This window comes from Spea bombifrons, chromosome 9 (genome assembly GCF_027358695.1).
Source record: "Spea bombifrons isolate aSpeBom1 chromosome 9, aSpeBom1.2.pri, whole genome shotgun sequence".
NCBI classification, from domain to species: domain Eukaryota; kingdom Metazoa; phylum Chordata; class Amphibia; order Anura; family Pelobatidae; genus Spea; species Spea bombifrons.
In genome coordinates, this window is record NC_071095.1 from 32,600,701 (window position 1) to 32,614,285 (window position 13,585).

General features: G+C 42.4%; 1 protein-coding gene across 1 annotated transcript in view; it reads right to left on the minus strand.

Annotated features, from left to right (window-relative positions):
* ZFYVE26 (zinc finger FYVE-type containing 26) overlaps positions 1 to 13,585 on the minus strand; it is a 90,169-nt gene that overhangs the window by 13,495 nt on the left and 63,089 nt on the right. Inside the window, exons 28-29 of the mRNA XM_053474880.1 lie at positions 4,044 to 4,168; positions 3,035 to 3,255 (exon numbers count right to left, since the gene is read on the minus strand). Coding sequence (XP_053330855.1) covers positions 3,035 to 3,255; positions 4,044 to 4,168 — 346 coding nt within the window. The remainder of the gene's footprint in view (positions 1 to 3,034; positions 3,256 to 4,043; positions 4,169 to 13,585) is intronic.

Below are 13,585 nucleotides of genomic sequence, written 5' to 3' on the forward strand. Positions count from 1 at the left end.
TCCACCTAATAACAGGCTTGCAGACGAATTGCAAATATTAAACGTTCTTGAGTCGGGTCAAACTTGCGATGATGGGCCAGCATCGTCCTCATGCATGTGAATGCAGCAATCAAATGATGTGCTTAATACATGCATGTGAACCTAGTTTAATGTGGCCCATGGCTGCATATGCTCGGCTGCACGCTGTATTTTTATGCTCATGTAGCGTATAGCTGAGCATGTGCAGCCATGGATCTCATTCAACTTCACGTTTTGTGTTAGGCGCATCATTTGATTAGTGAAATGAACTCCCAGTGTTCGGGTTGTGCATAATCATTAATTTGCTCTGTCATTCTATTTACCCTATAAAACCATATATTTTTAAAAAACTAGAGACACTCCAAGGTATTTCAAATGCTAGTAATTAAACTCTGTAAAGTTTGTGGCAGTATTGTTTTGTGTGTTTACAGCTCCTGTTATATGTCACTTCCAAACACCACACCAATATGTGTTCAGCAACATACAGTGATACTACCACTGCATGGGTTGGTCAGGTTATTTGGAAATATGGATTTCCGATTCGGGAGATCTTTGAAGTCGACCGATTCAATTTACACCATCCAACCATACATTTTTTAAAACAAAAATACCCCCGGCTATTTTAGATTGTGGTATTTTAACACTTTCCATGCACTAATTCTACTACCAGCCCTTGTCAAAACGTGTGTAGTCATTATGTGTTTTTTTTATTTTTTTTTTTTAAACACACATTGTATTTCAGGTATGAATTTACAGCTCCTGTATATGTCACTCCCAAGCAATACCCCAACATGTGTTCAGCAACATCTCCTCAGTACAGTGATACCACCTATGCATAGGTTTGTTTGGGAGCTAAAATGGTGCAATTTTTTTTTTAAACATTTGGACATCTGGTCAGTCTCCGCCCATGTCCTATTTGAGACATCTATGAACCCAGCTACTTTAATAAACCATACATATTTCAAATGCTAATACTTCACTGATACAGCGCTAATTTTAGGACTTATAAAAACAAATGTTTTATTATTTTTTTGGAAACTTTGTGATTACTTGCCTGGCTGAATGCAGTACCTGTATTCAACCTGCAAGGGGAGCTCAGTTCTCAGGAGGTTCTAGGGAGACCCTCTTAAGAATGTGTTTATCTTTTAGTGGCAAAATCTCTCAATACGTAGCTTGTGGTCGCTCTCTGGAGTGATACCTATGCGTTGTGGGGTGGGTTTTAGGTGTTGTAGAATGCCTCACTATCAAGGTATTTTAGCAACACCGTTTTAGCTTAGGAGGCAATGGTTGATTGTCCTGCATTGTTGATCGCAGTTCTCTCTTTCAACCTTTTTACTTTATTTCTGGTGAGCAAAAAGGTGCGTCCATCTTGTGAGAGGCATTCACTATGGCCCTAGTGATCGCTCTGAAGAGCAATCACATGGTGATTTTTTTTTTAAAAAAATTGGTGTTGCTGAATGCCTCGACATCAAGGCATTACAACAAAGCCGGATGAGCAGAGAAAACAATCTCGGATCTCTGAAAGCTCATTCGACCTGGCCTGGCCTGTCATTGGTCCCTAATGTGTATGTTTTTGCATGATGTGCCAGGCACATTATTGTTCGTTAAAGCATTAATATGTAGGTTGAAACACTATCATTAATTGAAACAGAAACAGCTGTGTAGAAAAACTAAAACGGGATGAGACAGCCAAACTCAAACAACCAAACAAGATGTGGTTGCAGTTTAATGTAAATAGTTAATTACCATGACAAGGCAGAAACAAGATACAAGGTAGTTACACTTCATCAACAAGGTCTCTCCCAGGCAGGAATTTTATGGCAGACAGGGGTTTCCAAATGTTCTGTAGCACAACAAAACGGGCAACGTTAAGGACCGTAGACGCAGTGGTCGGCCAAGGATAGTGCAGCAGATGCAAGACATCATGCTTATTTCCCTTCTCTACCGGATGATGTCCAGCAGCCCCATCAACTCAGCCTTGGCAGAAAAAAGTGGAACCCTGGTACGTCTTTGTGGAAGACTTAAGGCCAAAAAGCCATACCTTCCATGTGGAAACAAGGCCAAGCAACTCTTGACGAAAACACAGGAACTGAAGAAAAATGGACTGATGTGTCAAAGTTTGAAATATGTGGCTGTAGCAGAAGGTAGTTTGTTTGCTGAAAGGCTAGAGAGGGGTACAAGAATGAGTATTTGCAGGCAACAGTGAACCATGGGGGGGGGGTTCCTTGCAAGTTTGAAGCTGCATTTCTGAAAATGGAGTTGGGGATTTGGTCAGAATTAAAGGTCTGAGAACAGGCAGATAACTTATCCATCATGCAATACCATTAGGGAGCCATCTGACTGGCACCTAATTTATTCTGAAGCATGACAATGTCCTCAAACATACAGCGAAAGGCATTAAGAACTCTCTTCAGCGTAAAAACAAACAAAAAAAACAAAAAAACATGGAGTCCTGGAAGTGATAGTGTGGTCCCCTGATCTCAACATCATTGGTTTGTCTGGCATTACATAAAGAGAGAGGGGCAACTGAGGCAACCTGAATCCACAAAAGAACTGTGGTTTGTTCTCCAAAATGTTTGGAACAACCTGTTGAGTTCCTTAAAAAACATGTGCAAGTGCACCTTGCTGTTGTTTTGAAGGCAAAGGATGTCACTCCAAATATTGATTTAATTTAGAGGTTTGGTTTTTTTTTTTTACTCATTTTGTTAAATAATAAAAATATTATTATAACTATTAACATGTCCATTTTTAAACATAAGAATTATAAGAGTTACAGCATTTTTTCAAACCTTTCTAAAACTTTTGTACAGTACTGTATATGCTCTAATAAGTAATATGATAATAGAATTTATGTAGGGGAAAGCTCCTCATTAAGTGAAAGTTTCAAATTAAATAAGGGGTCTGATAGTGGCCCTATTTAAACAGTGGTACTTATCACATTTTTTATATTTTTGCTCAGCCAACAAAATTAAAAGTGGCAGTTAACAAACTGGTCACTATATTCATCAATACTTGCCTGTCACAGAGTGCAAGGTCATGACTCCTTGCTGCTTTCACAAATATCATCTTGGCACTAAACAATAAACTTTTCATGATGTCCAGAAGAAGCCTACTGTCCATCTCTGGGTTAGTCAGAGCCTTGGATAACATGCAACAGCGCTCTATCAACTGGTACCCACATTCATCACATTTAGAATGCAAGTTGAGGATGGCAGAGCATAATGATGCACTTGGAGCCTGCACACAGATCAACAAAAGTACAGAGTAAGACCAGTGCAAATACAGAACAGTTAGGCACTTAGGTGTCATATAAATCAGACACCAAATGCACATATAAACTACTAATAATTTGAAAGCCATATTAATGCAACAATAACCCATGGAAAAGTGCCCTTAATTTATGAGCAAGTATGCGTGATTAAGGGAATGAATATGAGTATATGAATGAGTGAATTAATGTTTTGTGTGTGTGATAGCATGGATGTGTAAGTGGGGGGGGGGTAGCATGGCATAGGGAGGCTGTAATCACACTCCTATCATGTCCAGGTTCCAGCATGTACTGGCTGCCTGGGCATGATTGGATATATTTATATAAATATATTTAATATTGTTATTGATTTTTTTGTCCAATTTTGGTGTGTTAATCACACTTTTATTAAAAGTAAGTAACACACCAAAATTAAACAGAAAAATTCAACAACAATATATATTTATGATTGCGGTTAGCAATCACACTCCTGTCATGCTAAGTCAACCAGTACATGCTGGAATCTGGGTATGTCTAGGCATGATAGGAGTGTGATTGCTGTTTATAATCAATATTATCGACTTTTTTGTCCAATTTTGGTGTTACTTATTTTTAATAAAAGGGTGGTTATTTATTTTTTATTTTATCTATTTTTTCAAAAGGTGGGGGGGTCATTTTTGGCTTCGGCCAAGTGAATGTTGAATTTTTGGTTTCGGTCCAGAATTTTCATTTCGGTGCATCCCTACAAAATAATTAAGAGCATATTATATCATCTCACCTGCTCATAATAGAATTCATTTCTCTCCACTTCATTCTCAGCTTCATTAAGTGTTAACCACCACTGAACCTCAGCTGCCTTTGACAATTTGAGCACTTCAGCTAAATTTACACTTGTCTTCTTAGCTGTAATACATGTAGGACACAATATGAAAATCATGAATGGTTATGCAACTATTAGATTTACATGTTTAGTCTACGACAAACCATTAATAATGCATTGTGGGGATATACACTGCTCAAAATAATAAAGGGAACACTTAAACAACACAATGTAACTCGAAGTCAATCACACATCTGTGAAATCACACTGTCCACTCAGGAAGCAACACTGATGGACAATCAATTTCACATGCTGCTGTGCAAATGCAACAGACAACAGGTGGAAATTATAGGCAATTAGCAAGACACCCCCAATAAAGGAGTGGTTCTGCAGGTGGTGACCACAGACCACTTCTCAGTTCCTGTGCTTCCTGGCTGATGTTTTGGTCACCTTTGAATGCTGGCGGTGCTTTCACTCTAGTGGTAGCATGAGATGGTGTCTACAACCCACACAAGTAGCTCAGGTAGCGCAGCCCATCCAGGATGGCACATCAATGCGAGCTGTGGCAAGAAGGTTTGCTGTGTCTGTCAGCGTAGTGTCCAGAGCATGGAGGCGCTACCAGGAGACAGGCCAGTACATCAGGAGATGTGGCGGAGGCCGTAGGAGGGCAACAACCCAGCAGCAGGACCGCTACCTCCGCCTTTGTGCAAGGAGGAGCAGGAGGAGCACTGCCAGAGCCCTGCTAAATGACCTCCAGCAGGCCACAAATGCGCATGTGTCCACTCAAACGGTCAGAAACAGACTCCATGAGGGTGGTATGAGGGCCCGACGTCCACAGGTGGGGGTTGTGCTTACAGCCCAACACCGTGCAGGACGTTTGGCGTTTGCCAGAGAACGCCATGATTGGCATATTCGCCACTAGCGCCCTGTGCTCTTCACAGATGAAAGCAGGTTCACACTGAGCACATGTGACAGACGTGACTGAGTCTGGAGATGCCGTGGAGAACGTTCTGCTGCCTGCAACATCCTCCAGCATGACCGGTTTGGCGGTGGGTCAGTAATGGTGTGGGGTGGCATTTCTTTGGGGGGCCGCACAGCCCTCCATGTGCTTGCCAGAGGTAGCCTGACTGCCATTAGGTACAGAGATGAGATCCTCAGACCCCTTGTGAGACCATACGCTGGTGCGGTTGGCCCTGGGTTCCTCCTAATGCAAGACAATGCTAGACCTCATGTGGCTGGAGTGTGTCAGCAGTTCCTACAAGAGGAAGGCATTGATGCTATGGACTGGCCCGCCAGTTCCCCAGACCTGAATCCGATTGAGCACATCTGGGACATCATGTTTCACTCCATCCACCAACGCCACGTTGCACCACAGACTGTCCAGGAGTTGGTGGATGCTTTAGTCCAGGTCTGGGAGGACATCCCTCAGGAGACCATCCGCAACCTCATCAGGAGCATGCCCAGGCGTTGTAGGGAGGTCATACGGGCACGTGGAAGCCACACACACTACTGAGCCTCATTGTGACTTGTTTTAAGGACATTACATCAAAGTTGGATCAGCCTGTAGTGTGGTTTTCCATTTTGATTTTGAGTGTGACTCCATATCCAGACCTCCATGGGTTGATAAATTTGATTTCCATTTAGAATTTTTGTGTGATTGTGTTGTCAGAACATTCAACTACATAAAGAAGGAAGTATGTCATACGATTATTCATTCAGATCTAGGATGTGTAATCTTAGGGTTCCCTTTATTATTTTGAGCAGTGTATTTGTAATAGCACAAATGAGAAACATGGTCCTGGTATATTGCTTTTCCCCCATAATCTGTGAGTTGTAGGCAAACTGGGATATTGGTTTATTTTATTTTATTTATACAGACTCAGCAATGTATGCCACACTTCTTACAGGATACACAATCAAAAAGATATGACAAAACTAGAAATGACACGAATAAGATAAACCAACACATTAAATAAAAAGGGACCTGCTTGCAAGCTTACCATCTAGAGGGAGCAGGGTATAGAAAAAATAAGGGACATAGAAAGAGATAGCTATAGATGAATGTGGTAGTTGTATTATTGGCAGACAGGTTAAAAAGATTCTGAGTGTGCTTCTGAAGTTTTTCGTGAATACTGAGAGAGATGGTTTAAGCCGCAGGTTAGGTAGAAGTGAGTTCCAGAGGCATGGGGCAGCTGGAGTAAAGCCTTCTAAGCGTTAAAAGGAAGAGGTGAAAAGAAGGAAAAGGAAAGAAACAGCGCATGTTTTTCTGAGCCGTTTTCTCAGCGGACTTCCTTTGCACGCTCTGTTGTTGTTCATCTTCAGGCCTGTCACAGTTACCGTCTATCACTTAGTTAGGGGTGGTGAGTTTTCAGTTAGGTGGGGTGGGGGAACTGGTTGTGGGTTTTTGCGTTTGACTTTTTGTGCTATACTTTATTTTTATTCATATATGCCAGTCTGCTCACAATGTGTTACCTGCACTATTGTTCCTGATTGAGAACCTTTTGTATTGCCAGATATTGCTAGCATTCTGTGTTTGGTTGTGTCACATCCTGCTAGAGAGTGCTGAGTATTGGCGTGTTTGTTTCTTTTTCTTCTCTCTTCTTTTCTTTTTCCAGCTTCTCTATTCCTACGCTCTGTGCCTTCCTAAGGCCACTTTTTTTTTCTCATTCCTATTCTGTGCCTATCTTCCCATGGATAAATACATGGATTCTCCCGTCCAAATCATCTACTAGACAAAGCAAGGTCAAAGAAAAAATCTGCGGCGGCTCTTCGTCAAGTGGCCCCGCCTGCTGTGGCAGACACTAACCCTGCTTCAGAACTCTCTTCAAAAGATCATTTGACAGATCACGACTTGATTACTAGTCCATCAATTCTGTCCTAACTGAATTGGTTTCTCAGGGACAAAGAATAACTACATACTAACTTCACGTGCGCATGTGCTCCTATGGAGGAGCCTCCACTGTGCATACAGGAAAATCACAAACTTTTGTTGTTCCAGGATTTCTCGGCTGCAGTCTCGGCTAAATGACGGCAGTATTCCGGAATCTGTCCCGAGCTCCACAGTAAGCGTGTGAAGTTTGCTCTCCTCTACCTGGCCAAATTTAGAATCACGTGTGAGGGATGGTCCTATTTTTCCGACACTCCGAATGCTGCGTCTACCTCCTCTCTGGTCCTGGATCCTGCGGCTCCCTCCTCTACTCCTTGCCGCTCTCTATCTCACTCCTCTCCATCAGCCTCACCTAAGCAGAGAGCTTTATGGAGCGCAAAGGATACGGTAATGTTACATGTCTTGCCTGTTCTCTTTTGATAATATGCCACGCTAGGTTCACTACGTGCTATTCCTTTGGTTGTTTTTTTGTTTATGTTTTTGGGCATGTGGTTGTCAACGCCTTGTTTTGGTTTCAAAATACAAAATGGGAGAAGCATAACTGTTCATTTTCCCATGCTTTTTCTGCTTTCATTGGTCAATGGATGCTATGGAGGGCTTGCTGGGACTCTCCTGGGCCGCAGATTTTAGAACCCTTGCTGGCTCCTTGGGTCTCCAGAGGGATCGGCTGAAGGTCCTTGTTGAGTATTTTTGCTGTTATGACACAATCTAATAATCGCAATACTTCTTTGTATTCCCTTTATTCCCACCCGCATGACTCCTTCTCTCGAATTGATTATTTATTCCTTCCGGATATGTTTTTGCATAGGCTGTGAGATAGTGGTATCTGATCATGCTCCCATCTGGATCACTCCTCCCGTAACCGTCGATTTCCAACTTATTTGTATCAGTCGGAGACGTTTAGGTCTCTTCTAGTTAGTACATGGAACAACTATGTGGATGACAATCATGAGTACTTGGATGATCCTGATTCGTTTTGGGGTGCATCTAAGCCAGTAACGAGGCTCGGTTTGCCCAGCTGACCAAAGATCTTTCTCAGGCATACACTGCCCATAAGAAGCTTAATATATGGCGACTACGTGAAGACCTACAAAGAAGTTTCAGTTGCTCAGGCTTTTGTTGGGGGAATAGGTCTGGTAGGCTACTGGCTAATTTGGTCAGGCATTCTAATTATAAACGCCATAAAGTAGTTCAAATTCAGAACACATCAAGAGCTGTGGTATCCGATCCTAAATCTATCGCGCAGCTTTCTGCTAGTTTGAGGACTTCTATAGGGCGGATTCATCTAATTCTGATCTGACTTTTTTTTTCCAAAAGGCTGGTATTCCTAAATTGTCCCCGGATGAGAAATCTCTTTTTCTATCAAATCTCTCCCTAATGGTAAGACCCCAGGTCCAGATGGCCTAGGCGCTGAGTATTATAAACTTTTGTCCACATACGTGCCAGCACAAATTGCTGAGGTTTATAACCATTTTTTTGATTGGGGGTGTACCGCCTACTGAGTTCACAGCCTCACAAATCATAGTTCTCCCTAAACCACATAGAGATCATACTCTAATGTCCTGGTATCATCCCATTTCCTTATTAAATCAGGATCTTAAAATATTTGCTAAAATAATGGCCTCTCGTTTACAGCCTATATTAATGAAACTCACCTACCCCTCCCAGACGGGGTTTGTGAAGAGTCGTTATTCCACGCAAAATGTTAGAAATCCGATTGCCGCTATTGTGGCCTCTAAGCTGAACAACCGTAAGAAGTCCATTGTTATTGGCTGTCATTTTGGTCTTCCGTTTACACATGTATTCAGGGCACTGTACAACTCCCCCATGGAGTAGGTCACGGTGAATTAATTCTCATTGGTTTCCCTTGGGAAGAGGCACATGTCAGGTGTGTCCTCTATCTCCACTTTTTTCAATTTGGCAATTGAGCCTTTGATTCGTATCATAGAGCGATCTGTGGATTTCAGGGGGATTCGGGTGGGAACTGCTGAGTTGAAGGTTGCTGCTTTTGCAGACGACCTCCTGTTGCTTTTATCTGACCCCCATGCAGCGATACCTCCTCTCCTTCAGCTATTTGAAGGGTTTCATAAGGTGTCCGGATTTCTGATTAACCGTCTCAAAACAAAGGTGCTTCCCATTTTTCCACAGGCGAGGCAGGGCTGGGGATTTCCCATTTAGGTGGACACATTCTCCTGTGTTGAAATATTTAGGCCTTTCCATCCCAACGAATCTAACCCAACTGTACAATTTAAACTTTGTCCCTTTGCTGCGTCAAATGGAATGCTCCTTTAAGACGTGGTCTAAGTTTCATCTCTTGCCATCTGTATAAGATGGTCTTCTTCCCAAAATTGCTTTACCCGATCCAGATGCTCCCCCATTACTTTGAAGAAAGAGACGTTACGTACCACAATAAATTACTGTGGCGTTTGTTGTGGAAGAATAAAAAAGCCAGAATAGCGATTATTAAACTTCAACAGCCGGTCTCTAATGGTGGTGTAAACCTCCCAAAGTTGGCCTACTATAACCTAGCGGCCAATTACCGCTTTGCAGCAAATTTGGGCTTGGAGGAACAATTGTCACCTGAGGTTTCCTTGACCTCCCCTCCTGCATCTTCCCAAATCCTCCACTAAGCCGCTCAAGAAGGCGATGATTTACAGCTTGGTGGAATGGAGCGGGCAGGTGGCTGGTGCGGCATCTTGGTGTAATGAGTTCCCTACTATTGACTTGGTGCTCTGAGCCTATGTTGGAAATTCGAAAACTCTGGTTTCTCGAGATTACAGCAAAATGTTTTTAAAAATAATAAATAAGGCCCCTATTACCCCAAAGCGCCGGTTCTTGATGTCAATCCCCAGATGCTGACCTTTTTCATGGTCTATGATCCCTCCTTTCTGGGATGACCTGCAGTCGTACATTTCTGGAACCTTGGGCATACATTTTCAAATTACTGCGGAATAATGAGCCATATTATCTCAGTGGATCTCCCAACAACCTCCCTCAATAGCAATGGCACTCTCGCGTTTGCAATTCATATTCCGTATGGATTGGCTTGAGTCTATTCTTCATAAAGAAAGTACAGCCAAGCTGTTTTTTGGATGCTGGTCGCCTTATATAGCCACCCTTGATAGGGATACTCGCCAATCATTTTTTAACGCATTTTAACGCATTTAACACCACTGAATGGTATTGCCTGCAAGTTCCGAGAGGTCCCCCCCCCCAGTGTTGGGTTTTAGTGTATGGGTCCTTCATTGGGTCTTCGCTGGGTATACGGATGTCTATGTATGGTATCATCATGTCATTATACCTTCCATCTGTGTGACAGTGTGTTGTTACTATTATGATTATTTTTATTTGCTTTGATTGATTTGCTTTGATTATTTGCTTTTATTTGCTTGGATTGCACGCTGATTCCAACAGTGTTTGGTTGTACTTCTCCGACCAATAAAGAAATTAAAAAAAAAGGAAGAAGTGATAATGGAGAAGGATAACTTAAAGCTTGAATTGGGGAGTAATTTATGAGCGCGGAAGTGTATGGGGAACAGTATCAAGGAGGACTCTGTTAGCATTTTAAAATCAGTATAAATTACGGCAATAGTGAGCCAGTGGAGGGGTTCACAAAGTGGGTAAGCAACAGCACGATTGGAAAGTGGAGTCATTAAGGAACAGCAGCAACTCAGCCACTAAGTGGAAGACCATGTAAAGCCACAGAGCAGGGTCACAGAGTGCTGATTCCATAGCGTTCCAAATTTCCAGTGGCATTCATATCGGCACAATAACTGTGTGGCGGGACATTCATGAAATGGGTTTCTATGGACCTCACATCACCAAATACAACTCTAAGCATCAGATCACTGGAAACGGGTTCTTTGGAGTGACTAACACGATTCTCTGTTTTGCAGTCTGATGGGCGTTGGGTTTAGCAGAGGGCGGAGAACGTTGCCTGTCTGGCTGCATTTCGCCAACTGTAAAGTTTGGTGGAGAAGTGATAATAGTATTGGACAGTTTTTCAGGGGCTAGGCTAGGACCTTTACTTCTAGTGAAATCTTAATGCATTTTGGACAATGTTATGCGTCCAACTTTGAGAGAAGAGTTTATGGAAGGCCCTTTTGTATTCCAGCATGACTGTGCCCCAGTACACAAAGCAAGGTCCATAAATACATGGTTGGATGAGTTTGTTGTGGAAGAACTTTGACTGGCCCACACAGAGCCCTGACCTCAACCCAGGATTTCTCATTCAACATCAGTGTCTGACCTCACAAATGCTCTACTGGATGAATGGGCAAAAGGTCGGACAAACACTCCAAAATACGGTGGAAAGCCTTCCCTGAAGGGTGGAAGCTGTTATAGCTGCAAGGGGGTGGTAAACTACATATTAATATGTATTTAGAATATACTGTCATAAAAATCCCTGTTGGTGTAATGGTCAGGTGTCCACATAGTGTACACTCACTGGCCACTTTATTAGGTATACCTTTCTAGTACCGGGTTGGACCCCTTTTTGCCTTCAGAACTGCCTTCATTGTTCCTGGCATACTTTCTACAAGGGGCTGGAAACATTCCTCGGAGATTTTGGTCCATATGGCCATGATGGCATCACGCAGTTGCTGCATATTTGTTGGCTGCACATCCATGATGCGAATCTCCTGATCCACCACATCCCAAAGGTGCTCTATTGGATTGAGATCTGGTGACTGTGGAGGCCATAGGAGTAACAGTGAACTCATTGTCATGTTCAAGAAACCAGTTTGAGATGATGTGAGCATTGTGACATGGTGCTCCTGCTGAAAGTAGCCATCAGAAGATGGGAAAATGTCGCCCACACCAATCCACCACCACCACCAGCCTGAACCGTTGATACAAGGCAGGAAGGATCCATGCTTTCATGTTTACGCCATATTCTGACCCTGCCATCTGAATGTCGCAGATAGAATGGAGACTCATCAGACCAGGCAAAGTTTTTCTAGTCTTCCATTGTCCAATTTTGGTGAGCCTGTGCAAATTGTAGCCTCAGTTTCCTGTTCTTAGTTTACAGGAGTGGCACCCGGTGTGGTCTGCTGCTGTAGCCCATCTGCTTCAAGGTTTGACTTGTTGTGCTTTCAAAGAAGTATTCTGCACAACTTGATTGTAACGAGTGGTTATTTGAGTTACTGTTGCCTGTCATCTCGTACCAGTCAGCCCATTCTCCTCTAACCTCTGACATCAACAAGGCATTTTCGTTCACACAACTGCCGCTCACTGGATATTTTCTCTTTTTCGGACCATACTCTGTAAACTCTGAAGATAGTTGTGCGTGAAAATCCCAGTAGATCAGCAGTTTCTGAAATACTCATACCAGACTGTCTGGCACCAACAACCATGCCACTTTCAAAATCCCCTTTGTTCCCCATTTCGATGCTCGGTTTGAACAGCTGAAAGTTGAAAGTTCTCTTGACCCAATCTACATGCATGAGTTGCTGCCACGCGGTTGGCTGATTAGCTATTTGTGTTAACTAGCAATTGAACAGGTGTACCTAATAAAGTGGCCAGAGAGTGTATATCTCATAGTATTAGCTTGGAACATGAACTTGAGCTTTCACAGAGAGCACTTCATTCACCTTTGTTAGAACGGTTTCATTAAAGAGGTCTGAAACCAGACTTAAGTGAATCAAGGAGGGAATATTAAGTAAGCCATTGCACACAATCCACAATCCCTATTTTTAGGGAAGAAAGCTTTTAGTGTAGTGTAAGCAGGGGGTGGTGGTGAGTGATATAGATGTTGCAGATAAATTAAGTCATGTCTTCTTCTTGAAGTTGGTGGCAAGATCTTGGGCATTGAGTCGGGATAGAAGAGAGTGTTGAAGGTGCTGTGAAGAGTGGATAAGTAGAGTTGTTTAGCAAGAGGGAGGGCAGAGTTGTAGGAGTGTACCATATATTTATATTGAATAAGGTCTTCAGTATATTTGGTAAGATATTTAAATTTACCCTCCCTGACTTAACTATCTTTTATGAATAGCTAATAATGACCATTAAAACATTCTAACTGGAGTGGGAAGTAGACAACAGCACTTAATTTTGTTTTTTTTGCTTAGATCAGGGGAGCCTGAGCTTTTTAAATACTAGTATTAAGAATCCATTTCCACAAGTAGGTATATCAGTATTATATTTTATTTTTTGTTATATTTTTTTGGGTTAAAGGTAGGGTGGGAGGAGACAGTTTTATCGGTCCGTTATCTGTTTTGTGGGCTACACAGTTTTTACACCAAGGAATTAGGGGATATGGAAAAGGTCAGGTTTTGGCCATTTATCTGGGGTCCACGGATAGCTGGGTTTACAAGGGATGAATATTTTATCTCATATCTTCAGGGGCCTTAACAACCCCAGATCCTGGGGCAGATTCCTAATAGTGCTGGGGTATTCAAGGTATATTGGCTCACCATATCTTAAATATAGCTGCATAATTGTTACAAACCTACACATGGTGCGTCGCATACACCATCTATGCCATCACATGGTTGGCTATGTGGAGGTGCATGTGATTCTGTGGAGACCTAAGCTGGGGCCATTTCTCATTGAGAAAGAACCCACTGTTTATCCACACTGTGGTCATTAAAGTAGACATTACTAATGCCCAACTTTT